Source organism: Onychostoma macrolepis, chromosome 19 (assembly GCF_012432095.1).
Source record: "Onychostoma macrolepis isolate SWU-2019 chromosome 19, ASM1243209v1, whole genome shotgun sequence".
In the NCBI taxonomy this organism is placed as follows: Eukaryota; Metazoa; Chordata; class Actinopteri; order Cypriniformes; family Cyprinidae; genus Onychostoma; species Onychostoma macrolepis.
Window position 1 is genome coordinate 20,922,387 of NC_081173.1, and position 27,251 is coordinate 20,949,637.

The 27,251-nt window shown below is 36.4% G+C and overlaps 4 protein-coding genes across 7 annotated transcripts; all 4 read left to right on the top strand.

Moving 5' to 3' along the window:
• The first annotated feature begins 1,343 nt into the window (after positions 1-1,343).
• On the top strand, positions 1,344-4,829 carry LOC131525139 (uncharacterized). Its single transcript, XM_058752514.1, has 8 exons — positions 1,344-1,417; positions 1,878-1,976; positions 2,060-2,109; positions 2,458-2,532; positions 2,623-2,697; positions 2,781-2,846; positions 2,966-3,031; positions 4,293-4,829. The coding sequence occupies exons 2-8, from the start codon at positions 1,898-1,900 to the stop codon at positions 4,827-4,829; spliced, it is 948 nt and encodes a 315-aa protein (XP_058608497.1). The 5' UTR covers positions 1,344-1,417; positions 1,878-1,897.
• A 3,078-nt stretch (positions 4,830-7,907) lies between these two features.
• nutf2l (nuclear transport factor 2, like) lies at positions 7,908-9,798 on the top strand. Of its 3 annotated transcripts, none has more exons than XM_058753828.1 (5): positions 7,908-8,025; positions 8,160-8,323; positions 8,497-8,537; positions 8,629-8,746; positions 9,428-9,798. In XM_058753828.1, the coding sequence occupies exons 2-5, from the start codon at positions 8,225-8,227 to the stop codon at positions 9,542-9,544; spliced, it is 375 nt and encodes a 124-aa protein (XP_058609811.1). In that variant the 5' UTR covers positions 7,908-8,025; positions 8,160-8,224; the 3' UTR covers positions 9,545-9,798. The 3 variants fall into 3 exon arrangements, with proteins under 3 accessions (XP_058609811.1, XP_058609809.1, XP_058609810.1); XM_058753826.1 differs by having other exon boundaries at positions 8,497-8,568; positions 8,648-8,746; positions 9,428-9,795; XM_058753827.1 differs by having other exon boundaries at positions 7,921-8,004; positions 8,497-8,568; positions 8,648-8,746; positions 9,428-9,795.
• Positions 9,799-11,479: 1,681 nt separating this feature from the next.
• Positions 11,480-17,932, top strand: adnp2b (ADNP homeobox 2b). The gene is made up of 4 exons (XM_058754519.1): positions 11,480-11,741; positions 13,947-14,064; positions 14,202-14,294; positions 14,422-17,932. Exons 2-4 carry the CDS (start codon positions 13,957-13,959, stop codon positions 17,062-17,064), a joined length of 2,844 nt encoding a protein of 947 aa, XP_058610502.1. The 5' UTR covers positions 11,480-11,741; positions 13,947-13,956; the 3' UTR covers positions 17,065-17,932.
• A 792-nt stretch (positions 17,933-18,724) lies between these two features.
• On the top strand, positions 18,725-26,517 carry txnl4a (thioredoxin-like 4A). 2 transcript variants are annotated; one of them, XM_058753943.1, is made up of 4 exons: positions 18,725-18,847; positions 19,089-19,265; positions 19,443-19,546; positions 25,832-26,517. In XM_058753943.1, exons 2-4 carry the CDS (start codon positions 19,113-19,115, stop codon positions 26,001-26,003), a joined length of 429 nt encoding a protein of 142 aa, XP_058609926.1. In that variant the 5' UTR covers positions 18,725-18,847; positions 19,089-19,112; the 3' UTR covers positions 26,004-26,517. The 2 variants fall into 2 exon arrangements, with proteins under 2 accessions (XP_058609926.1, XP_058609927.1); XM_058753944.1 differs by lacking the exon at positions 18,725-18,847 and adding an exon at positions 18,870-18,976.
• The last annotated feature ends 734 nt before the right edge of the window (positions 26,518-27,251 follow it).

Sequence of the window (27,251 nt, forward strand, 5' to 3'; positions counted from 1 at the left end):
ATGTTCTCTTTGTCCAAATGTCATGAGACTTTGTAAAATGGTCAACACTTTCTAGATCTACAAATAATAAAAAAAAAATTGGAATGATATCTTGATTTTATGTTAGTGTGAAAAAAAAAAGTAACACTCATGGTCTTTGGGGTCTCTAGAGACAAAATTGAATTTTGTTACAAAATAATAGTTTTTTTTAAAATGCAAATTTCCTGTTTATTAATGTTTTTACTCATTTGTGCAGTTTTCTGAGGATTTATGATATTTTTATTTATTTATATAAATTAATAAATAAATATGTTTTGGAAAATTTTGGCTTGCAAAATAAATGTGCCACTCACAAATTGCAGAAACTCATAGACTGTATGAGATTTATATAAATTTAAAAATATCATAAATGCTCCGAAAACTGGAGTAAAACTGGAGTAAAACATTAATAAACAGGATTTTTTTTTTAACTATTATTTTGTTACAAAATTCAATTTTGTCTCTAGAGACCCCAAAGACCATGAATGTATATCTCAAAACGAAGACCGCATTAAACAATGTTGATATAATTTATCAGGAAGTTAGATTTTACTTTTTTAAATCTCTTGATCTGGACTTGATCTGGACTTGATGATGGGGTGTTTTCTGGACTGAATATTATTTTCCTTTTTATTGCTCTCTTTTCAGGCAGCTTGCACTCCTCTTTTTGCCTTCGCTCTGACTCCATCCGATTTAGACGCTTCAGTAGCTTGTCCTTATTTTCTGTACAGGAAAGGAAATTCATTATTTCAAATGAATAGTTCAACCAGAATTTTTTTTTTTTAAATATGCATGCATTCACTCATTCACCAATCTCACCATTCATCTTGAGAATAAGTGCAGGAGAGCTTTCATCTTCATACTTTACATCAACAACATCCCCCTCATGAACTACAGATTGAAGAATGTCTTTTCTCTTTACAATGTCCAGAGAGGCTTCAATTTCTGTCCATTCAATTAATGCCCACATTTTGTCTATAATGGAAAAAAAGGACTACAATTTAAAACAGATAGATAGATAGATAGATAGATAGATAGATATTCAAAGAGATTTAATCATTTCAATAGCAACTCAAAACCGTTTTAACTTCATTGTTGCTATATGTTTCCATGGTAACATATTACACTTAGTTAACTGTGTTAAGAAATCTTGTGGTTTGTCAGCATTTTATCGTTGTGTTCACTACACCATTGTTCTAAGGTGTCTTTTTTACTTTCAAGTATTTTAATTAATGAAAAATTAAGTTTTACTTACCCGATTCACCAGTAGACGCGCAGCTGCTCCGAATTCACAGCGTATGACGCGTTTCCTCGAGTGTGTGCGCGAGCAACAAAATAACGGAAATGTAGCGACAAAGTAACCGCGCTTTGAGACCAGCAACACAACTGACTTTTTACTGTAAGTACAACGCTTATTTATTTATCTTTTATTTTAATGAAAATATCTATATTTAAAGGTGTTATAGCCTATTTTTACTGTTACATTACCATTCAAAACAAATAAGCAAGAAAACATGGTTGCTATGGCAACCACACATTAACTGAGGTTGTGCTACAGTAATTATGGTTTTTGTTAAAACCAGATTAACACTATTGAAATTCAGACTCTTATTGGATTCTTCATTTTAAAAGTGACACATTTCATGCCTGGTTTATAAAGTAAGAAAAACACATTACTTAGCCTACTGTGCAAACACATTACTTTATATACCAACCTAATGTAAGTTAGCATACACCTTTAAATCAAGATCATAAGAATCATTATAGTAACCCTAAAGTCTTAACTTTGTATTTCTTATCTTTGTTACTTTTCGATCCGATGCAGTGTCTTAATTTTGCACTGTATTTTTACCTTGCAGTCAGTAACTCTATAAAGACAATGGAGTATAAGTTGTACTTGCAAAGCAAGAGTACAATTCCAAGTAGCACTAAAAGAAGATGGAGTGATTGCCATAAAGGTACTGGCTTGTGGACATTGGATTGTATTTTATTTTATTACTGATTTGAGATGGAACTGAGGATTCTTTTCTGTTGCTTTAAGGTTTTAGGAAAAAGCAATATAAAGCATGGTTGCAAGATCCAGTTCGTCAAGTAAGTACAAAGTTTAAATGCAGCTTATGTCTCATACCATTATAAGATGTTACATTACTATTATGATACAGTAGGGCTATTCAAATCTGGTCCTGAAGGGTCACTGCACTGCAGGGTTTAGCTCCAAAACACACCTGAGCAAGCTAATCAAGGTCTTCAGGATCACTAAATCACAGGTAGATAAGTTTGATCAGGGTTGGAGCTAAACTCTGCAGGGCAATAGCTGTCCAGGATCAGATTTGAAGAGCCCTGTAATACAGTATATCATGACTAAAATGATCACCGCATAAATTATTATTTTTTAATTTGAGCAACAAAGTCACATTTGTATGTGTTTCTGATTACAAGGATGACACATCTAACAGTGAAGATGAGAACAGTTCCTCATGCTATAAGACCGAAACAGCACCACATCATACCTCAGTAGGTTGTTGTAATTTCAGCTGTTCTTCTATATACTGTATTGTAATGTGGGCTATCTGTTGACTACTTTTCCATGTTTCTGATTACAAGGATGACACATCTAACAGTGAAGATGAAAACAGTTCCCCATGCTATGAGACTGACACAGAATCATATCATACCACAGTAGGTTGCTATTACAATATTTCAGTTATTCCTACTAATGTGGGCTATCTGTTGACTGGATTATCTATGGCTTTGACTGCAAGGACGACACATCTGACAGTGAAGAAGAGGATTGGAACCAACTCGGCACAACACAAAACTATACCATGGTCAATATTTTATATATATTTATATTTTTTTTTAATTGAGAAATTAGGATGAAATTGCATCTATTTAGCACTGCTTGTACTTAGTTTACAAAATAGCTAGAGTTTTTTTTTCTGTGTAGCAGGGAGAATCTGACAGTGAAAATGGACCACAAAACTGGCATATGACAACCCCTGAGGACAACACAGTAAGTAGATTTGCAGTGTCAAAATTTGTATGTGTTAAGTTTTTTTTTTTCTTTGTTTGCTTTCATTTAAATGTGCCAGATTCATTTAATATATTGTCTTTGCTATGTCAGTATAGTGCACTGCACTGGTTTGACTTCAATGGGACAAATACAATGTAAGGTCTATGAACAGCTTCTGTGATGTTGATTACCAGTGAAAATCATTTTGACTCATTCATTCATTTGAAAAAAAAAGAGAGAGATCTGAAGAGCTGTATTTTGTACTAAAATGTATATACTTTTCCATAACAGACTACCAGTCAAAAGTTTTTGGACAGTAAGATTCTCTTCTGCTCACCAAGCCTGCATTTATTTGATCCAAAATATAGAAAAAGCAGTAATGTTGTGAAATATTTTTCTATTTTAAGTGACAATGCAATATATTTTAAGATGTAATTTATTCCTGTGTGCAAATCTAAATTTTCAGCATCATTACTCCAGTCTTCAGTGTTACATGATCCTTCAGAAATCATCCTAATATGCTGATTTGCTGTTCAACTGAATTTATTAATAAACATGTATTATTATTATTATTTCAATATTTAAAACAGTTGAGTACATTTTTATCAGGATTATTTGATGAACTGAAAGATCCAAAAATCAGCATTTATCTGAAAAAAAGAGATTATACATACTTCAAAAGCTTTTTTGGGGGTAAAGACATTTATAATGTTACAAAAGATTTATATTTCATATAAATGCTGTTCTTCTGAACTTTCAATTTATTGAAGAAACCTGAAAAAATCTACTCAGCTGTTTTCAACATAATAACAACTACAATAATAATAATAATAATAATAATACTAAATTGAGCAGCAAAACAGAATAATATGATATTATAATATGATTTATGAAGGATCATGTAATGATGCTAAAATTTCAGCTTTGAAATCACAGGAGTACATTGCATCTTAAAATATATTCAAATAGAAAACAGTTTAATTTTAAATAGTAAAAAATATTTCAAACTTTTTTGTTGTACTTTGAATCAAATAAATGCAGGCTTGGTGAGCAGAAGCGACTTCTTTAAAAAAAACAAAAAAACATTGAAATTCCAAAACTTTTGTCTGGTAGTGCACTTTTAGGGCATAGTATATGTAGGCAAATTAGGATGCAGCCTGTGGTGTTAGATTATATTTGAGCTATACTATTGAAGGCTATAGTGTACATGTACAGAATAAGGTATCATGTTTAAATAGAAACAATTTTGTGTTCCTTTCAGATGGATGCTGAAGCATATGACAACACACAGAATTATGATGGAGAGAACCCCAAAACAACACAAGACAAGATCTATCCCACTGCTAAGATTAGTAATGAAGAATCACAACTGGCAATTTTATGCTATGCTCTTAGGCACACCACAACAAAATCCGCTCTTGGTGACTTATTAGACCTAATTAATCTACATTGCCCAGAAGGAACCAACGGAGCACCAAATAGTCTTTACACGTTCTTGAAGGAATTTGATTATAATTCATTTGAAATAGTGTACATCTGCCCCACATGTCATCAATACTTTGGTAATGAAATCCCAGCAAATTGTGATTCATGTGGTTTTGAACCAGGGGATAAGAACTCTCTTATTAAATCTGGTGACGTTTTCATGAAATTGTCCATAAGAAAACAATTGGAAGACAAAATGTCAGATTCTACATTTACAGCAGCACTGAATTACAAGTGGACCAGAGTCAAAAGCAGTCCAGACAGTGTTCAAGACATATTTGATGGTGAAATGTATAAATCAGTAGGTCCCTGAATGATTCAAATCAATTCAACCTTTCACTTACATGGAATGTTGATGGTGTCCCTATTTTTAAGTCCTCTCCTTTTCACATTTGGCCAATCCAAGTAGTAATTAATGAACTTCCCCCAGATATGAGAAGTAGGCATGTGCTCCTGGCTGGTTTGTGGTTTGGTGCTTCTAAACCTAAAATGAATTCCTTTTTGCAGTCATTTGTTGATGAGTGCGTTCAGTTAGAGCAGGAAGGTCTAACAGTGCAGCACAGAGGACAAAGTACACAGATGTATGTGTTCAATCTTGTCTGTGTATGTGATTCGGTTGCTCGCTGCTCTGTCCAAAACACTAAGCAATTTAATGGTGAATATGGATGCAACTGGTGTTATCAGAAGGGAGAAATAGTTGCTAAAGGAAATGGTTTCACTAGGGTGTATGTGTCGCAAACAAGAGATGCAAGACCACGCACCCACAGCCAGCATTTTGATGATGCTAAAACAGCAGTCGAAACAGGCACATGTGTTAAGGGAGTCAAAGGGCCATCCCCTTTAATGCTTTTAACATTTTTCAATATAATTCTGGGATTTGCTTATGACTACATGCATGGCATTTTGCTGGGTGTCAGTCGGCAATTAACAACTTTATGGTTTGACTCAAAATATCATGGAGAGAGATGGTATTTGGGAAGAGAAATAATCAACATTGACAAGCGACTACTTGAAATCAAGCCACCAGTTAATATTACAAGACCTCCACGCTCTGTGAGGTTGCGCAAATATTGGAAGGCCTCAGAGTACAGGAATTTTCTTTTGTTTTACAGTCTTCCATGCTTGAGTGGCATTTTATCATGTGATTACATAGAGCACCTACTACTCCTTGTCCAAGCAACATACTGTCTATTAAAAGATGACATGTGTTCTCATGACATAGATGTAGCAGAAAACCTGTTAAAAACTTTTGTGAGCCGATTTGAGAGATTGTATGGCAAATGTCATGTTAGTTTTAATGTGCACATTTTACAGCATGCAGCACAGTCAGTACGAAACTGGGGTCCACTATGGTGCCAAAGTGCATTTATTTTTGAAAGCCACAATGGTAACTTACAAAAGCTCTTCCATGGCACCCAGGCAGTTTCAGAACAAATAGCCAATAGCTTTTCTCTTTTTCAAAGTATCCCGCGACTTTTATCTACTGTTTACCACAACAGTGTAAAAACAACAAGCAAGGATTTTGTTGACCGTATGTTACGTGGGTACAGACTTGCCACAAACTGTGTGAAAAAGACAAACATGATCTTTCTGGGCTCACCTACAGTAAGAATGCCAACACCTAGGGAGGCATTTCTATTCAGAGAACAGGACATTGATGTCCACCAATGTGCATTTTATTCAAGAGCTATAATGAATGGGAACAGGATTCATTCAAAGGCAAGCACAACACTGTCAAGAAGAATTAACCATGCAGTTGTAACAGAACAAGGCACAATGGCACTGGTGAGATCGTTTGTTGATGTGGGTCTTGATAGAGGCTATGCATTTATTGATCCAGTTATTACAGCCAAGTTTAACCTGGTTAAAGATAAACAAACAGGAACTGCTTTCTCTGGGATAGTTAGGGAAAATTATATTTCAACTGATGTTAAATTAATCAAGTGCGATGTAATTAGAACAACTTGTGTTTACTTAAGAGATGTGGGACTTGTACACAATTTACTTTGCATTCAACCCAACAAATGGGAAGCTGACTGATTATTATTCTACTTCGTACTTTGAACATTCTTAAACATCTGCAGTTAATACATGTACAGTAATAAATAGCTCTGTTTTTATATACACTGATCTCTGTTTTAAATATATGTACAATGATAAATAGCTCTGTTTTATATATGTACTCTGATCTGTTTTATATATTTAGCTATATACACAATGATAAATAGCTGTTTTAAATATATGTACAATGATAAATAGCTCTGTTTATACACTGATCTCTGTTTTATATATTTAGATATATATACAATGATAAATATGTACAATGATAAATAGCTCTGTTTTTAATATATGTACAATGATATTTAGCTCTATTTTATATAAATGTACAGTGATAAATGGGATCCTTATGGCCTTCTTATGAGTACAGTAGCCTATATTGCAGACTGAACCTGGTTGTATTATAACACTTTTTTTTATATAGTTTGTTAGTATGCATTTTGGAATTTGGAAAATGTATTTGGGCCAGTTGAATGCATAAATATTTTCTACAATATGCTCCACTGCTTATATCATTATTTGAAAAATCCTTTGTAATGTAACAACTGCATGAAGTTCCTGATATCTGTCCAAAAAAAAAAAAAAAAATTAACACTCCAGCAAAACCATAAATTTTACATCCTGCAGGAATCTTATCATTTCTGTAGGATGTTACACAATCCTACAGGATGTCAGTGGACATACCTGAAGGAATCATAGAAGTACATAAGAAATCCAGCAGGAGTGTTACATTCCTGCAGGACATAACACAGTTATACAGGAACAATCCTACAGGACTCCTGCAGGAATGAGCCCTGTCCTGTAGGATTTTTATTCAGTCCTACAGGATCCCTGCACATAAAACCAAAATCCTACAGGACTCCTGCACATAAAACCAAAATCCTACAGGACTCCTGCAGGATTTTTTTGTAAGGGTATTGAATAGACATTAATGAATATGTACAATAATGAATAGAACATTTAATAATGATGATACACGCCCTGTTTGTTTGTTTGTTTTGCTTTCACATTCATGCTCCAATATTGATTGAGGTATTGTTTTTTGTATGTCTATAATATTATTAATTTTATATAACTATGAAGTGAAATATTTACTCGGTTTTTAAGTTTTATTAATATACTTTTTGTTTGCCTGACTTAAAATAACTTATACTTCATCAAACTGTAAAGTGCTGTTCTTTTTATTGTGAATTAACATTTGTCTTTTGTCTGTTTATGGTTCATAGGCATATAAATGTTGTAAAAAAAAAAAATCTTAGCAAGCATCGATTGCGCACTCATTTCGTATGGCCCAAAAAATCATCCAGTTTCCCAACATCTGAATTCATCTGATTCACATTCTCTCCTAAAAGCTGATCTCAGATCTGCCGGTAACACTTTCATCGCTGCTTCTTGTTCCGGCCAATAAGGCGCGAAGTTACTCAGCCCAGGTAGTGTTGCCGTGGTCATATGTAAGTTTGAAAATAATATTTACAGCAAGAATATTTGAAACACGGCATTATCCAGAATACGTATTTAATGGTATAGTCGTACACGTTTATTTAACTTTGTGATCAAACTGTTAATTTCCAGTGTTTGTTTGCAGATTCGGCTACACGTGGGAATTTGTCTTTTCAAACTTGCACAGGATCTTTCATACGGCGAAAAACAATGGCAGAAAAACCGATGTGGGAACAAATCGGCAGTGGATTCGTGCAACACTATTATCAGCAGTTTGATACAGACCGCGTGAAACTCGCCGACCTGTATGTAAGTGGATTATTGCGAGTGTAAATGACAATCAGTGAACGCGTGAGGAGCCCCGTATTATGTTGTTTTGATCTGTATTTGTGCTTTAGCTGTAGAGTATTGTGTTTATTGTTTTTAGCACCCCATTCTATGCCTTTATATATGATTATGATATTACTTTTTTTCTCTTCTAGACCGATGCTTCCTGTTTGACATGGGAAGGAGAGGGATTTCAAGGGAAGAATGCAATCATGACCAAATTAAGTGTAAGTTAGCTTATTTTACACCTGTCATTGCTGTCATATACACATTGTCTTCCTGATTACAGAATGTGCCTGTTTGCAGAGCCTTCCCTTTCAGACCATTCAGCACATCATCACGGCTCAGGACCATCACCCCACTCCAGACAGCTGTGTCATGAGCATGGTCATGGGCCAGCTGAAAGTAAGACTGCATTTATTAAAACAGTTGAATGAGAGTCCAAACAGCTGATAAAAACATTACAAGAATCCACACGTCTCCAGTCCATCAATTAATGTCTTGTGAAGTAAAAATCTGTGTGTTTGTAAGAAACAAATCTATTATTCAGACACTTAATGATGAAAAATAGTCCTCTATCCACAATATTGCTTTCTCCAGTGAATAAATTGTCTTAAATTATGTACAGATCAAGCACTGTGTACAAGTACAAAACAGTCCAAAATTGTTGTAAACAAATATGTTAGTGGGTTTTGATGTGAGAAGACAACGGGGGATGGACTTTTTCACTAGAGGAAATGTTATTATTGATTATGGACTGGTATTTTGGCCAGAAGCGACAGTTTCAAGATTTCTCAACATAAATTGATTGACAAAAGAATTACTTATGGATTATCGTAATGTGTTTTATCAGCTTTGGACTCTCATACTGACGGCACCCATTTACTGCTGTAGAACCATTGGTGAGCAAGTAATGTAATGTTACATTTCTGCAAATCTGTTCTGATGAATAAACAAAATCATCTACATCTTTGATGGCCAAGGGTTGAGTGAATTTATCAAATTGTTATGTTTGGGTGAGCTACTCCTTTTAATCTGACTGTAAAATATCACAAACATTAATATTGTTTTTGTATATTTTTACAGGCTGATCAGGATCAAGTTATGGGCTTTCAGCAAGTCTTCTTGCTGAAGAATGTAGATAACAAATGGGTCTGCACCAACGACATGTTCCGATTAGCTCTTCATAACTTTGGAGCATAGTATGTATAGTATTTACAGTCCATGCAACTTTTGTATCTGGAGTATGGTTTCCCATTTCACACTCCAAACTTATTTCGTCCTATTTTGCCAAGGATCTTGAAGGTTCACGATCATCTCCAGATAAGAAAAAGACATGTTAAAACAACTGATTATAATAATCATAATTTGTATGTTGTGGCATGCACTGTTTGAAAATAACTTGAGTTTGATAATAAATCTCAGGTTAGTACGATCCATCTTTGATTTCCTATACTTCATTCGTTGGTAAAATGTCTTGGTTACTGATTTATGACCATCTAAATAATAAAAGCAGATTGTGCATTAGTGAAACTATCAAGACCATGATAAAATATGAGTACTTTTAGAAAATGGCATCGGGAAAAGAAAAACATTGGTGTCAGATGCACCAATTAGTTTGTACAGGCATGACTGTATTTACCTCAGAGGGTCATTTAAGTTCATATAAAAACATTTCTTCCACTGCAGACAAAAACATCTGTTAAACAAACAGTTCTGGTAATGGGGGCTGATTGGTCAATACAATATAGTCAAGAGAAGTGGTTTATTGTCATTTCTGCGTTGTCTGCCAGAGGAATAAACAAAATACAGTGTCTGGAAACATTTTAACAGTCTCAAAACCAACAATTTCAAATACAGACAAATACGTACAAGATAAATACACTTCAAAGTGTCTTTTCACCTAGCTGCTGTGTATATCACTGCACAGCACCCATAGAGGGCGTTTGTGTTTTGAGTTAAGTGGTCAGTTTGCGACATTTAGTTCAATTGTTTGTCAAATGTTGTTTTGAAGAACTGTATTTTGATATTCAACAAAATACGAAACTTCTTCACATGCTTGTGTTCTCACGCTCAATCATATTAGTAAAAGTGAATGAAGCAGGTGTAGTGTGGCTACGCCATTTTATGTTCTATAACTTGTAGTGGAAGAATGACATTTGAATTTACTTAACATTTTAATGAAAATTTGTTTCCATAATTTAACCTACTCAGAAAAATATATTTGTTCTTCGAACAACATTAGTTAATTTTCTAAAACGCTAAAAATGAAAATTATATCACGTCTAACATAAAATCGCACAACATGCTAGGTTAGCACTATTGTAGCTACTAGGAAATCAAAAAAATCCTCAAGATTTCCTAAGAAAGCCACTTTTCATCACACATGGCCTGACAACCCTTAGATAACTGCACATAAAATCTCTAATATAAAAAACAATTTGTGAACAAATTTAATAAAAAGGTGCAACTTCGTTATGAAACGTACAACGCATGTTACAACGACTGCAATCATCATTTGAAACAAAATCGGGTCATTGCATAAAAAAGATACCATGATTGTTGAAATTTGCATTATTTATAAAAATACATTTTCAATTTAAAAAAATGCGAACAAAATTGTTGTGATTAAACATTCAATAAAACAAACAAAAAACTGCTTCACATGTATTGTCTAAGGTAACTTTTTGTCATACAATAAAAAACACAAGTGAATTTAAAAAAAAATTCATGCACGTCAATGCAAGTAGCTAGAACCCGGTTTTTCATATGCCTTTGCTAATGTAAATTACTTGTTACCCATTGGATGAAGACTAGTGGTGTGATATGACTTCAGCGACAAGACCCCTCCCATCTTGTGCTGTTGCTCAGCAACCAGCTGACTGTTCAAGGTGCCATCTAGTGGCTATGCTTGTGAATTACAAGGAAGTGCGCCCTCTCGTGACCAGACCACATCTGAGAAGATGCCTCATTATGATGAATATTTGAAAGACTGAAACTGTAACCACCTCAATACTAGGTCAAACTTAAAAGTTAGACGTACCACCCCATGTGATTACCACTGAAAACCAGCAGGAGTGATATATAAGAAAGTTTTTCCATTTCAAGTGAACTTAAATGCGATTGGCCAGGCACGCAGTATGATAATTATGCCCTGACGTCACTTCCCAGTTGTTCAATGCGCCATTTTCTCGACTCTAAACGGCAAGCACAATAAATGAGTCCTACTTGCAAATATTAATAAATACTCTTTATTGCTGGTTTCCATAGTTGAGAGCGCAGAGTTATTGTTTCAACATCCTACACCGCTTCCACATCTTCTCTCATCGGTTTTGGCAAGCACGCGGATTGGTGAAAGTAGCTAAATCCCCTCCCTGAGTCTGTGTGGCGCTGAAAAAAGGTAATGTCCTCACAATTAGATAGCAGTGGGCACATTAGGTTTTGCGTTCAGTTGTTGCGGGTTCGGTATGATCAGGAAGTAGAACGAAGCCCATTAGCTGAGAGCTGCGAAGATGTTACTTTATGACATCACTGCGTTATTTAGAATCGCGCGTTCTTGGATAGAATCACTTGTTTTGCGATTTGAAATATTCCATTTCGAATTCTCATTGATGTGGAGCGCTTGATACGTTATATGTGGCTAGTTTAGAGTTACGTTAGACTATTGTTTCGAATATTTCGTGTGTTTTGGCGGGTGTGGATCTGTTTGGTCAGCGGTCGCAGTTGATGCTTGCAATAAATAAATAATTACAGCTTGAATTAGACATGCATTTAGGCGCTCACAAGCTTTGATAATGTACATGTGTGCTGTCAGAAAGTGTTGCATTTGACTGATGCAGGGCTAAGATGAGACATTTTGTCTTTTGTTCACAATATCTGTCATATCAATGCGTACATTTAGCATGCATATACAGCATGTCTGTTTCCAACATTGGCGCATACCGAGTTGTAGAAATTACACGAGGGAGTTCTCCATGTGAGCGAGATGTATGATTTGCTGTACTACTGAATTCATCAGATTGTGGTGTTATCATAATCACTGCACGTGCAACAGGCAAAGATGTGAAGGACCCATTACCCATTAAGAACATTATAACCCCTTTCACAAAAAATAAAAGAATTCAATTTTACCTAAAGAAAATGAAGGACTGTTAATGTTCTTTTGCAATTTTTCCATGACACATTCTCACCCAAATTTTGATTAATGCCTCTTTTTGTGTGTGTGTGTGTATAAATAATTTGAATAATTGAGTAATGGAGATGTGATAACCATCCATGGTCAGAAATTAATCAGGTCAAAAGTGACAAACTTCCTTTGATATTTTATTTTGGATAAAACAGACAAGATTCATATTTTTTCAGAGTGAAAACAAATAATTTAAATAATTAAGCTGAATAAAGAATACAAAAATCATAGGAAATTCTATCTCTATCTCTCTCTCTCTCTCTCTCTCTCTCTCACACACACACACACACACACACACACACACACACACACACACGTGTATGTACGTGAGAGGGAGAACACGTGTAACTGTCATAGAAATATGTCACTAAAAATGATAATGGTTATTTTTGGGCTCAAATGTGATGGACATATTTTCATGAAATTCAAATGTATATTAAACTGCTCCAGAATTATGAATTATGAACTATGAACATTATTTTTTTCGTTACCACAGCTAGATATGTAGAGTGTGGTTTCATATACTGATATAAATGAATGCAGTCACAAACAAAATGTAATGTATAATAATGTAACAGATTAGTGCCTGCGTTGTAATGTTTGAGTTAATATAAAGAAACATTCCCATTTCTTTGACTGTTGTTTTGGGTAACTCTAAGGGTTTATGCAAGCGTTTATCTCTCATTTTGATTTACTTAAGATTTTATAGCAAACAACGTTTAATGCTTTGTTCACAGGTCACTCTCTTTTGATTTTGATTTAAAAAAAAAAATTCAAATCTGAATTAAATGACCAGACTGTTATTTTAAAAGGAATGTATCTGGATCCATTGCACGGACACTGTATTCAGTGTCCGGTATATCTCTGTTGGTTTCCATGGTAATGATGTGGGTGTCAACATGATACCCAAAGAGTTCTTACAAAAACTGAGAGCGGAAAGCTGCAATGGTTTGGAATTTAGTATGGGCACTAGGGACAATATCCAGAGACTACATAATTGTCTCTAGCAATAATTTTGACAAAACAGTTAAAACATATTTATGTATAACCACTGTTGTTGGTTGGTGTCCTTTGGTTTTTATATATGGAGTCCAGGTAGACATGTTTTTTCCAAAAATGAATGGAATGGTTTTGTTCATATTGAATTTTGTGTTTTCTGTTCAGTCTGTAAAAACTAAAATGATGCGAGTCAGTGGTGGCAAATAATTCAGGTTTTTTTTTTTTTTTTTTTTAAATCTGCGTGTCTGAGTTAAAAGTGATTGGTTAAGGTGTTGTGTGACATACACCTAAATATGCCACTGAACATTTATTCTAGTATTGCATACTTGTTATATAATTTCAAGGCTGGTAAATAATTCAAAATAAAAATGACAAAATAATGACAACATCCAAATGGAAACCAAAGTGATTTTCTTTCAGGTGTAGGACCATGTACCAGTTTCCAGTCAGAGGGTTGGAGAAGATCCGAAGAACAAGACGAAAAGTGAAAAACATTCTTGGAGAATTTGGACTTGAAGAATGTCTTAATTTGGGCCAGGTATGTTTGTTTTACAATGTACAAATAAAAATAAAATGAACTATAACTGAAATCCCATGTCCATGTGTATCAAAATAGCCTTTTACTTTAAACGTCTTTACGTTTGAAATGTTATTAGTCTTTTTTTTGTTTATCAGGAACTCCAGGAATTTTACCCGGGAGACAATGTTTTTGATGCCACAGACTGGCCCAGTTTATCTGAGGGGTTTGACGGACGGTGGAAAAAGAAGGTGAACTTAAAATGTTACTTTAGTAAATTAGTTTCACTTTACTTAGCAAAAACTGTTTAAATAATGAGCATCTCTGAATATTGAGTGGCAACTGACTAAATTCTAACCAAGCATTTTCAATCCTTAGTGGGAATATCGGACACGAGGGTTGTGTTGCACCTTATGCGAGTTCTCTACAAGATCCTGGCATGCCTACAAAACCCATGTTCAGCGCTACCATGATGAAGAAGAGCGTCTGTGCAAGCTTTCAGCATGTACTTCTTGCCCATTTATAGCCCACCCCAGAGTGGTCTCCAGGCACCTCAAATTGTTCCACATTGAGGACACAAAGTTAGAAACTCCGACTGTCCCGCAGCTGCCTCCAAGGGCTGTGAACGGCACCACGTTTCAGTGCCGAAGATGCCATATTCAAGATACTCTTTTGTATAGCGTGAAAAAGCATGTTCTTCTTTATCACTACACTTCCACATTGAATAAATATGCCGGGCAGCGATCGGAGCGGGAACTTGTGGCCCTAGGAGATAGGTCTCAGAAATTCTACTGCAAGAAGTGTTTCGTATCAGCTGAGACATCTGAACACTTGCTGTATCATCTTCTAACCTCAGAAAAGCACAAGGAACTGGATGTTCATATCAGAGCTCTAATTTTTGAAACTGAAAGCACGAAACAGTACCCTGCTCTAGCACCAAAAACACAAAGCACTCCTCCTGTCTTGATGATGAAAGATCAGCCAGCGTTGACTTCTGCACTGGCCGCTGGTGGAATTAAAGGACCGGAAAATGGTGGTCCTGCAATCATTGCTGCCCCTGGAAGCAGCCAGGCGTTTCTCCCAACTCAAGCTTCTGCTCTGGTTCAACTTGCAAGCGCTGAAGCTAAGGGTTTACTGAGGCCTGGAGTTCCACTGGCTTTTCAGAACACCCAAATTACCAGACCTGCCGTGCCTCCTGCTCCTAGCGGCATTCCTCCCAACCCGGTGTCTGTCACAGTAGGCCTACCTAGTCAGTCACAACTGCAACCTGTTTCCCGCCAAATTGTCTTACCGCCAGGTGTTCGCCTTAATGTACCTGCTGTTAGGCCACCGGCACCTCAGTCCCTCGCTGCTAATCCTAGAATGCCCGTAAATCAACCCGCTTCTGGAGGAACCATGATAACCTCTCAATCACTTCTGAGCCATTTGGTCCCCACTGGCAACAAAGTCGACGGATTGCCCACCTACACTCTCGCACCTTTGCAGGTCCTGTCGGTCCAAGGAAATAACTCCCAAGGAGTCAACAAACCGCCCTTGCCAGCATCCCAAAACAACCTACCTGTTCAGCAAAACAAACCAAACACCTCTTTGCCAGCCCCCAAGCAAACCAAGAAGTGGATCACGTGTCCTATTTGTAATGAACTCTTCCCGTCTGATATCTACGAGTCACATCCAGAAGTTCACAAAGAGGCAGCTAAAATGCCCAAGATTGGTCTAGCTGCTCGTGCTCCATTTTTGAAGAAGATGCCAGACAAGACCGTGAAATGCCTGACATGCAAGATCTTGATTTCAGAAAAGGGAGTTTTTGAACACCTGCTTCATGGCATGAACTGCTTGTTCTGTTCCGGGCTCTTCTACTCCATCAAGCAGCTTGTCGACCATATCCAGAAGGAACATAATGTGAACCGAAAGAGCAACTGTGACTTCATGAGGCGTGAATACCGACTTTATACTGATGATTCGGGGAATCTACTCTTTCCCTACTTCGACATCAGGACCACGGCTCCTAAACTAATTATGGGTGAGAAGGAGCTCAATCTTGCGTTGGTCACAAGCTCCCTCGATCTGATCTTTGTGAAGATGTTGCCCAACAATCCTCTGGCTATGGGCAAGCTGTCCACACCGTGCAACATGCCCACACCTAATCCTGACAGCACGGAGTGCCCCTTCTGTTCGGAGAAGCTTCTGAACAAGGAATGCTATCAAATGCACCTCAAAGAGAAGCATTTTATTGTGCCCACTCTGCATGCTATACTTAAAACCCCATCATACCGATGCCTCTACTGTGGTGGTGTGTACACTGGGAAAACCACTACCAAGGCCATCATTGTCCACTTGGCTAAATGTCGCAGTGCACCGAAGAGTCTCAAGGATAGTGATAAACTGAATTTAGGATTAGCTGTTACTCCCAGAGCAAACCGAGCGGTTGTGTCATACCCAGCTCATCCAAAACAAATCACTGGTCCAACCCCGACTCCAGTTCAAGCCTCTGTTCCTGCCACACAGCCACCAGAAACAGAAGCAGAGATGCAGAGCAAGTTGCGCCTAGAAATAGCCTTCAGGGAAGCTATGGAAGCAAATAGGAAAGAGCGGGAAGAGCGGTTGGCAAGGAAGAAGAAACTCGAGCGAGATAGGTTGGCTGGTCTGACTGTCCCCACACCTGAAGTAGTAATCGATCCTTCCGTACAATTAGCATTGGATCCTACCGGAATGGAGCTGTCTACCTTTGAAGAACGTCGTGAGTTTGTCAATAAATACTTTAATACGCAGCCTTACCCGCTCAAGAAGGAGATCGTTGCCCTGAGTGGCCGGTTGCTGCTTAACAAAACTGACATTGCTTGCCAGATTGGCTCAAAGCGTACCAGATGTCTGAAGAGCATGCAGAAAACTAAGGCTGTCATACTTTTAGGCTTCAATATGGCAGAGTTGATGAAATTGAAGCATAATCTCCTCATCCCGGAGATTGAGCCAGAGAAGTTGACCACCGTGACAGACACAGAAATGGAGGACCTCCAAGAATAGATTCCCATTAGTAAAGACAAGGAGGCCTTCAATGCAAATTGTATTGAGAGCCTATACCCTTTCGTGTTCCTTGAAACAATGCAAAATATGTTCCATTCTCACCGAAACTAGTGTTAAACTGTTAACCAAGTAGAATTTGAGAGATTGAAACAAGTGAAAATGTGTTTGATTTTTGGCTGCTGTTCATAAATGTGTGTTTGAATACTTATGTTTCGTTTCATATTAACCATTTTAAAGTATACATCCATTACTTTTCATTGAGGCATCACTTTAAGCAAGGTTCATGTTAAATTAGATGTTTGTAGCCCATTTATAGTTGTAGGGTTGAAAATGTTTGTGTGAAATATAGTTTTCATGTTTGCCAAATGTCATAAACTCTTTTTTGTGACATTCTTTATATATTTGTTGGAATGTAAGAGTTTATGAAGTTACCTGAATTCCATTTTGTTTTAGACCATGTATCTTTCTGTTAATTAATTCCATTTATTGTTAAATTTCTATTTTGCTTGCCTTATACTTTTATAAATATGGTATATTCAAATTATTGTTTTGATCAGATTTTTTGCCAAAAAAATTATCTTATAAGAATGAATGCTGCTTACCTAAGTGACATCCTCTTAGCTGATACCTACTAAAGTGTGGAGCTTTGCAGAGGAATTTTAATTGGTTGCAGTTCATTTCAATTGTATAATGATTGTAAGCATCAGGATATCTTGTAGACTCTTGACTTCCTGTTTTATTTCCTCTGTTCAGTATTCAGTATAGTGAACAACTACATCGAAGCTTACAAAATGAAAGTTGTGTAAATAAATTAGAGCATATATACATACTTACAAGTGCACTTCTTTCAATTGTATGTTCATCTGTAGTAATGGCCATTTTTAAACCTCAAACTTAATTGTCATTATCGGAGAACAAAATGTATCAGTTAACCAGTGTGTAGTTTATTTAAACTAGTATTTAGTATTTATTGGGGACTTAACTTTATTATTGTAATCACAGATCTTATTTGAAGAACTAAAATGTTCTTAATATTTTAAACATTTACTTGTCTTCATGCATAAGATACATGATTTCAAAACTCATCTGGATGTTTTGACTAGGTAATATATAGGTTGTTAGCGTTTACGTGTCCAAAGACACTTTATTATTATTATTATTTTATTTTATTTGGTCTGATATGGTAAGATATACACTTTCCTTCATACATTAATACACCTATATTGAACCTAAAATGTTGAAGTTAAAGTCTGCGGACAAAATGTCTTTTAAAGTCTTTTCATTTTTAATTGCCTTTTTGCTTTCTCGGGTTAATATTAAATGAACTTAAGATTTAAATGTTACATTAGTTTTTATAAACATTACACATTCTCTCAATTAAAATGAGTTCACAATGTCAGAACACATGGTAATTATAAAATGTAAAAAAATGTAAAAAAAAAAGCAAAGTACTTAGCATTTTGCCATAATACTCAGAAACCATTGCTGTGCATATTTGTTTGTGATTATGGGCAAATAAGTGAAGTTGACAACTAATTCCTTTGAATAAATTTGAATAAATTCTAATAATTTAAACACTTGAAATTTAAATATCAATTTGACTGAAAGATTTCCAGTTGGGACTTAATGTCCCTTTGTATTTTTATTGACGAAGCAGCTTTCTCCGATCCAGCAGAGGGCGATAATGACATCTGTACGCACTGTGCACTAGCCGCCTAGCTGCACTACTTAAAACTGTAATACATCGCTTAATCTACACGTCCAGGTTAATTTAAATTGTGAGGTAAGGATTGCATTTCCCTTTAAAGTTTTTTTTCTTTTTCGGTGTTCTAATATTTAATTGTTGAAAACTTCTGTTGGCGTCTGCTATTATTTTCTAGAATTCAGAGCTAACTGCTAACGAGAAACCAACGTGAGAATCGTAAACAATTAGTATCGCATCATAACGTTTGAAAAGTTTATTAACCCAATGCGTGCGGTTCTCAAGCTAGTGGATTTGACAACAACCTCATGTGTCTTTTTAGAAGTGTGTTTGGATATCCATCAAAATGTCGTACATGCTCCCTCATCTTCACAATGGCTGGCAAGTGGACCAGGCTATTTTATCAGAGGAAGACCGTGTGATTGTTATACGATTTGGACATGATTGGGACCCTACGTGTATGAAAATGGATGAAGTATTGTACAGCATCGCCGAAAAGGTATTACAGTGTCCTAGTATTCAACCACCGAGCTGAACGTGAACACGTCGGATCAGCTTGTATTTGGTGTATGAATGTGTTTTGTTGATCTTTTATTACACCAGTGCTTTGGGAATAAATGTATATTAGCTTTAGTCTATCACTGTTTTACGTGTCTAATATCACGTGTTTCCTCAGGTGAAGAATTTTGCTGTCATTTATCTTGTGGACATCACAGAAGTGCCAGATTTCAACAAGATGTACGAGTTGTATGATCCTTGCACAGTCATGTTCTTTTTCAGGTAAGTCCTCAAGCTGTATAATAACTACACCCAGTCAGTTTATCCATTGTATTCAGACAAGTCAGTCAGCATTTCAACATATGATTATTTATTTAAAGGGGTAGTCAACCCAATTCTCCCATTATTTACTCTCCCATTATTTATGAAAATTCGCCCATTATTTACTCTTCCAATCAGTGTATCTGGGAGGGCATGAGGGACACACACAGACTTTAAAAAAAATAATCCACATATTACTACGCATTTAAATGTTATTGCTTTAGTTGGTTTTTATTCTTAAACGATTGTTTCTGGTTCTAGATGCAAGTTAAGCTCTATTGATAGAAATACCACAGAAAATATCTTTAGCTCTTCTTGATTTTTCTGTAAATAGGAAGCCCTATCGTGCATAAGATAAAAGGTTTATTGGCTTGTAACAATGTGTTGAAATTTAATAAACATAAACACTGCGCGGAATTTTGCAATGACAAGGTAAGTGATTGTATCGCATCAGTCTTGTGGTAAGTCTTTTGAAATGGTGCTTCACTTTTTATATCATTATTGTCCACAGACTATGCCACAGCTGCTGTCAGTAAAGGTTGTCAAATGTGCACTTACATAACATGTATTGTATGTGGAACATTCTAGACTTCTTGCTTGCTTTTTTCCCCAAAAGCACAGAATGTAGAGTTGTCTCCACCTAGTGGTGAACTCTACAAATTATTTAGTATTGTGGAAGTAACCTGTGGCCTGTAGCAGGAAGTGAGATGAACAAATTCAGAGTTGCAGAGTAAGTTTTGAGTTGACAAAACCTGGTTGAAAGCCAACCTGGTTTAGATGAGGATCAGTGGGCTCACAAAGCTCGATATAAACGTTCTCCTTCAACTCAGAGTTTGAACCAGAGTTTGTGATTAACTCTGGAGCGCGTGCACCTGAAAGTGAGACACATGCAACAAACAGCCAATCAGAGCGTGGAGAGCGTCAGCAAAGCATCAGCTGGATTCACTTCTCGCGAGAGTTAGCACAATTCACTTTTCTGCATAAGATTAGGGATGTCGTTATTAAAAATGCAATAAATATTTAAATGCATTTACAAGGCAGGAATAAACACTTCTGCTGCAGCAAACGTTTGAGAAGGCGGCAGAAAGAAAATATGACTATGCAAGGGAATCAACTGAATTTAATTATTTATGTATAGTTTTACACAGAGTTTAAAAGGAAAACAAGTTTAGTCATTTTACAAGTTGGATATATTAAAGCTTATCTATATATGTGTGTGTACAGAAGTGAGTACACCCCTCACATTTTTGTAAATATTTTATATTTTTTCATGTGACAACACTGAAGAAATGACACTTTGCTACAATGTAAAGTTGTGAGTGTACAGCTTGTATAACAGTGTAAATTTGCTGTCTCCTCAAAATAACTCTACACACAGCCATTAATGTCTAAACCGCTGGCCACAAAAGTGAGTACACCCCTAAGTGAAAATGTCCAAATTGGGCCCAAAGTGTCAATATTTTGTGTGCCCACAATTATTTTCCAGCACTGCCTTAACCCTCTTGGGCATGGAGTTCACCAGAGCTTCACAGGTTGCCACTGGAGTCCTCTTCCACTCCTCCATGACGACATCACGGAGCTGGTGAATGTTAGAGACCTTGCGCTCCTCCACCTTCCATTTGAGAATGCCCCACAGATGCTCAATGGGGTTTAGGTCTGGAGACATGCTTGGCCAGTCCATCACCTTTACGCTCAGCTTCTTTAGCAAGGCAGTGGTCGTCTTGGAGGTGTGTTTGGGGTCGTTATCATGTTGGAATAGAAGGGAGGGGATCATGCTCTGCTTCAGTATGTCACAGTACATGTTGGCATTCATGGTTCCCTCACTGAACTGTAGCTCCCTAGTGCCGGCAGCACTCATGCAGCCCCAGACCATGACACTCCCACCACCATGCTTGACTGTAGGCAAGACACACTTGTCTTTGTACTCCTCACCTGGTTGCCGCCACACACGCTTGACACCATCTGAACCAAATAAGTTTATCTTGGTCTCATCAGACCACAGGACATGGTTCCAGTAATCCATGTCCTTAGTCTGCTTGTCTTCAGCAAACTGTTTGCGGGCTTTCTTGTGCATCATCTTTAGAAGAGACTTCCTTCTGGGACGACAGCCATGCAGACCAATTTGATGCAGTGTGCGGCATATGGTCTGAGCACTGACAGGCTGAGCCCCCACCCCTTCAACCTCTGCAGCAATGCTGGCAGCACTCATACGTCTATTACCCAAACACAACCTCTGGATATGACACTGAGCATGTGCACTCAACTTCTTTGGTCGACCATGGTGAGGCCTGTTCTGAGTGGAACCTGTCCTGTTAAACCGCTGTATGGTCTTGGCCACCGTGCTGCAGCTCAGTTTCAGGGTCTTGGCAGTCTTCTTATAGCCTACGCCATCTTTATGTTGAACTTCCAGTGACCAGTATGAGAGATTGAGAGCGATAACACCAAATTTAACACACCTGCTCCCCATTCACACCTGAGACCTTGTAACACTAACGAGTCACATAACATCAGGGAGAGAAAATGGCTAATTGGGCCCAATTTGGACATTTTCACTTAGGGGTGTACTCACTTTTGTGGCCAGCGGTTTAGACATTAATGCCTGTGTGTTGAGTTATTTTGAGGGGACAGCAAATTTACACTGTTATACAAGCTCTACACTTACTACTTTACATTGCAGAAAAGTGTAATTTCTTCAGTGTTGTCACATAAAGATATAATAAAATATTTACAAAAATGTGAGGGGTGTACTCGCTTCTGTGAGATACTGTATACACTGTCAAAGGTTTGCGATTTTTAATGTTTTTTAAAGAAGTTTATTCTGCTCATCAAAGCTGTATCTATTTGATTAAAAATACAGAAAAAAACTGTTATTTTGTGAAATATTATTGCAATTTAAAATAACTTTTCTATTTTAATATACTTTAAAATATAATTTATTTCTGTGATCAAAGCTGAATTTTCAGCATCATTACTCCAGTCTTCAGTGTCTCACAGTCCTTCAGAAATCGTTCTAATATGCTGATTTATAATCAGTGTTGGAAACCGTTGTGCTGCTTTATTTTTTATTTTTTGGGACCTGTGATATTTTTTAGGATTCTCTGATTAATAAAAAGTTAAAAAGAACAGCATTTATTTAAAAAAATAAATGTTGTTACAATATACAATACTATTCAAAAGATTGGGGTCAATATTATTATTATTATTTTTTAAAAATTAATACTTTTGTTCAGGAGGGATGTATTTCAACTAGGGCTGTGCAATTAATCGAAATTCAGATTAGATTTAGATTTCCGCCTCCAACGATTATGAAAATACAGTAATCGAGATAAAATTATTTTTGTGCCCCGTTCCGCCCCCCAGCGGTGCACCTTCGTTCCTCCATAAAAGCCCATTTTCACGTGCAAATCAGTAAAATTGTGTAACGATATTTTTGCAAAATGTTAAGTGCTTGATTTAAAAGCATGAAAGAGAACTTGCGCGCTTCCTCGGAAGATTACTGTGTAATTATGTGCTCAGAGACGGAACAGAACACGGACATGTAAAGTAATCTTTTAGCTTTTAAATGTCAATTTAATCACGTAGTGATTATTCATGTAAACCCTTGTCGGTTATGTAATAAATGAACGTAAAGTGTTGAGAATGAAAATACATGTGTAACAGTAAATTGGATCTGTGCAGCTCATAAAGTCAATAGGGTCTGGCTGCAGACATGCACTTTCATGCATTTTCAGACTTGCACTCTCAGGCACCTGCACTTCCGCAAGTGACGTCACTTGCAGTCTTTTTTTATTTCTTATTTTATTGTATTTATTAATAATTTTTAAATTGAATCTCTCAACATTTTACGAAAAAATAAACTAAATTACAATGTCACTTGCAGTCCACACAAACCGTGCGTTTTGCCAATGGGGACAAGACGCTGTGGTGGTTAAACGATTAAATCTAATTTAATATCATAACATACAGGGTCCTGCAAGTCATCTGTAGGAGAAAAAGACAAGACCCGCAAATCCGCAGTCACAGAACAGCAGAATATGAACGATATAAAAAAGTCTCTCTTAAGCGCTTTTAAACCTCCAGAAGAAAACAATAAACACTTGATATGGCTGATAGTGCTATTAAAAGATCAAATTCGATATATAGTTTATTAATTTAATGTACTACAAGTCAAGCATATGTCCTTGAACATGAGTAAACTTTCACTTTTCCTCCCATACAGCAAAACGCTTAATGTGGCATAATAAAAAACTATGATAAAGACCAAATTCAGTATTTCTTGTTGTTAATGCAAACTATACAGACCATATGAACGCGCATTAAGAAATATATTAAGTGATATTAAAGGACCAACCCCGTACAAGCAAGCAGATGAGCCCAGAACGTAATGCGTTAAGTTGCACATTAAACGTTTTCCTCCCGTAGAAAACAGTAATGTAGCTTAATGGACAAAGACAATGATACAAAAGGGAAACTTTGCGTGTTGCGTTTATTCTGGGCTCACCTGCTTATCTGTACATATTAATTATGTTTTAATAATGAAGAGGAGCGTATTGAGTTTGGTCTTTATAATCTCAGTCCATTATGCTACGTTTTGCAGTATGGGAGGAAAACACTATATACATTTTATTAATAAACTGTATATTGAATTTGATCTTTTAATAGCACTATCTTAACACATTAAGCCATATTAAGTATTTATGATTTTCTACGGGAGGTTTATGAGAGCACTGTGTTCATATTCTGCTGTTCTGTGACCGTGGATTTGCGGGTTAAGTCTCTTTCTCCTACAGATGCTTTGCAGGACCCTGAATGTTATGATATTAAATTAGATTTAATCGTTTTCCACCACAGCGTCTTGTCTCCATTGGCAACACGCACGGTTTGTGTGGATTGCAAGTGACGTCAGTGCAAGCGGCGATTGCAAGTGACAGTTGTAATTTAGTTTATTTTTTCTCATCCTCACCACCTGGCTACTTGTGTAAAATGCTGAGTGATTCAATTAAAAACAAATATTAATAAAAAATAAAAAAGACTGCAAGTGACGTCACTTGCGGAAGTGCAGGTGCCTGAGAGTGCAATTCTGAGAGTGCAAGTGCATGTCTGTAGCCAGACCCTTCTCCTTAAAGTGACAGCGGGCTATATTCCTGCTGCGACTGTGTGCTTTATATTAATCAAACAACAAAAGACACATTCAAAATCACTCGCTGCTCTTGACTAAAGGACTTTTGTAGCTTTAATAAGAAACAAAGGAAGTTTAATTCTTACAGTGGAGACTGTGCTGTTTTATTTTACATTAGGTTATTCAGTTTCTCTAGTAGGCTGTTAACTGAATAGCTAAAAAAAAACTTAAAGTGCAGTTTGTTTCATTTGCATTTAAAAATTTTTTTATTCTGTTGTATTCTTTTGCTTTTTTATTACTGGCAGTTTAATTATTTTCAATAATTTTGAGGACTGTTGTTGTTGTTTTTAACTAATATCATGACTGGAGTAATGATGCTGAAAATTCAGCGCTGCGTCACAGAAATAAATTCTATTTTAAAGTATATTAAAATAGGAAACCAATATTAGAAATTGCAATAAGATTTCACAATATTACTGTTTTTTTTTTTCTTCTGTATTTTTGATCGAATAAATACAGCCTCGATGAGTAGAAGAGACTCCCTTAAAAAACATGAAAAATCTTATTGATCCCAAACTTATGTATATATGTGTATAATATATATTTAAATGCAAAGTTTAAAATTAATTGCCACTTCATATAATAATTATATGAATATACAGTATTATATTAATTATAAACAATTACAATTAATATAATGAGTAGCTGCAAAGTCGGGCAGTTTTTCTCTAAAATTATTTCACTGTAAACTGCTTTAATTTGGAGCACGAGATAAGGGGGATTGGCTTCATTGCATCAGATGTCACTTTGCTCACAGCTGATTGGTCTAGTTTGGGTTTGCAATCTCTAACCCAGAATAAAACCTGCTCAGGAGCAGGGTAGTCATGTAGCATAAGTTACCATGGTAACGAAACCTGCTCAAAACCAATCCACCTTCTTGAGCCTGGAAACTCAGTTTGCTCAAACTAAACATGAACTTACCTGGGTAAAAAGTGAAACCGGCTTCGTGCTACAGGCCAATGCTCTGATTTACCATTATTCATGTAAACATTTACTTAATGGTTGTACTAGTTTAACAGTGCATATTTATGCTAATACATATTTCTGCATTTGCTCCTCTATCTCAGGAACAAGCACATCATGATTGATCTTGGCACTGGTAACAACAACAAGATAAACTGGACCATGGAAGACAAGCAGGAGATGATAGACATTGTTGAGACCGTCTACAGGGGGGCGAGAAAAGGACGAGGTCTCGTAGTGTCCCCTAAAGATTACTCAACCAAATACAGATACTAATCTCTGTGCACTCATTTAGTCTTTGCGATTTTATTTCTTCTCATCAACATTGGACAAGATCTGAGCATTGAGCAGTATGGTCATTTGGACTATTTAATGGCCTTGTTTTGGATTTTCAACTTTATATTTAAGTGTTACACTGTTGCAGTTATGGTCACCAGTCTTTTATAATTTTGTCCTTCTAAAAATGTCACTGTATATTAAATGGATGAATAAATATTGATTGTGTTTCTGCTGTTTTCTAAACTGTAATTTACCATGACATCATTAATTATTAGGTCTATCCATATTAAACATGTCAGAATTAAATATGTTCAGATAAAATGCTCAAGGACATAACCTAGCATGGAGACAAAACTAGTAATAAAAAAAAAATGTATATGTGTGTCTGCATCTCAAAAAATTACAATATCATGAAAGTTTTTTTTTTTTTGTAACTTATTTTTGTACCAACAATTCTGACCATGTGTGTATTCTAGATTCATTACATGTAAAGTAAAACATTTCAAAAGTTTTTTTGCTTTTATTTTGATGATTAGAGCTTACAGCTCATGAAAGTCAAAAATCCAATATCTCAAAATATTAGAATATTTCCTAAGATCAATCATAAAAAGGATTTGCAAAACAGAAAAGTTCAAGTTCTTTAAAGTATGTTCATTTATGCACTCAATACCAGGTCGGGGCTCCTTTAGCACAAACCCCAGCATCAGTGAGGTGTGGCATGGAAGCGATCAGCCTGTGGCACTGCTGAGGCACTATTGAGCCTTCAGCTCGTCTGGATTGTTGGATCTACTGTTTCTCAACTTTCTCTTGAAAATATCCCATAGATTCCATATGGGGTTCAGGTCAGACATGTTGGCTGGCCAATCAAGCACATTAATATGGTCAGCAAATCACTTGGAAGTGGTTTTGGCACTGTGGGCAGGTGCTAAAGTCCTGCTGGAAAAGGAAATCAGCATCTTCATAAAGCTTGTCAGCAGATGGAAGCATAAAGTGCTACAGAATACACAATGGACCAACACCAGCAGACATCACGGCACCCCAAATCATCGCTGACTTCGGAAACTTAACACTGGACTTCAAGAAAGCTTGGATTCTGTGCCTCTCCAGACCTTGATTTCCAAATGAAATGCAAAATTTACTTTTATCTGAAAAGAGGACTTTGAACCACTGAGCAACAGTCCAGTACCTTTTCTCCTTAGCCCAGGTACGATGCTTCTGACATTGTTTCTGTTTCAGAAGAGGCTT

What these genes read in the sequence shown, in the direction of transcription:
- adnp2b (XM_058754519.1), top strand. Translation starts at nt 13,957, where the DNA reads ATGTACCAGTTTCCAGTCAGAGGGTTGGAGAAGATCCGAAGAACAAGA. An exon ending in AATGTCTTAATTTGGGCCAG is followed by an intron (nt 14,065 to 14,201) that starts GTATGTTTGTTT and finishes TTTGTTTATCAG; the next exon opens with GAACTCCAGGAATTTTACCC. An exon ending in ACGGACGGTGGAAAAAGAAG is followed by an intron (nt 14,295 to 14,421) that starts GTGAACTTAAAA and finishes TTCAATCCTTAG; the next exon opens with TGGGAATATCGGACACGAGG.
- LOC131525139 (XM_058752514.1), top strand. Translation starts at nt 1,898, where the DNA reads ATGGAGTATAAGTTGTACTTGCAAAGCAAGAGTACAATTCCAAGTAGC. An exon ending in CAGAATCATATCATACCACA is followed by an intron (nt 2,698 to 2,780) that starts GTAGGTTGCTAT and finishes TTTGACTGCAAG; the next exon opens with GACGACACATCTGACAGTGA. An exon ending in CAACACAAAACTATACCATG is followed by an intron (nt 2,847 to 2,965) that starts GTCAATATTTTA and finishes TTTTCTGTGTAG; the next exon opens with CAGGGAGAATCTGACAGTGA.
- nutf2l (XM_058753826.1), top strand. Translation starts at nt 8,225, where the DNA reads ATGGCAGAAAAACCGATGTGGGAACAAATCGGCAGTGGATTCGTGCAA. An exon ending in CAATCATGACCAAATTAAGT is followed by an intron (nt 8,569 to 8,647) that starts GTAAGTTAGCTT and finishes GCCTGTTTGCAG; the next exon opens with AGCCTTCCCTTTCAGACCAT. An exon ending in TGGTCATGGGCCAGCTGAAA is followed by an intron (nt 8,747 to 9,427) that starts GTAAGACTGCAT and finishes ATATTTTTACAG; the next exon opens with GCTGATCAGGATCAAGTTAT.
- txnl4a (XM_058753943.1), top strand. Translation starts at nt 19,113, where the DNA reads ATGTCGTACATGCTCCCTCATCTTCACAATGGCTGGCAAGTGGACCAG. An exon ending in TGTACAGCATCGCCGAAAAG is followed by an intron (nt 19,266 to 19,442) that starts GTATTACAGTGT and finishes GTGTTTCCTCAG; the next exon opens with GTGAAGAATTTTGCTGTCAT. An exon ending in ACAGTCATGTTCTTTTTCAG is followed by an intron (nt 19,547 to 25,831) that starts GTAAGTCCTCAA and finishes CCTCTATCTCAG; the next exon opens with GAACAAGCACATCATGATTG.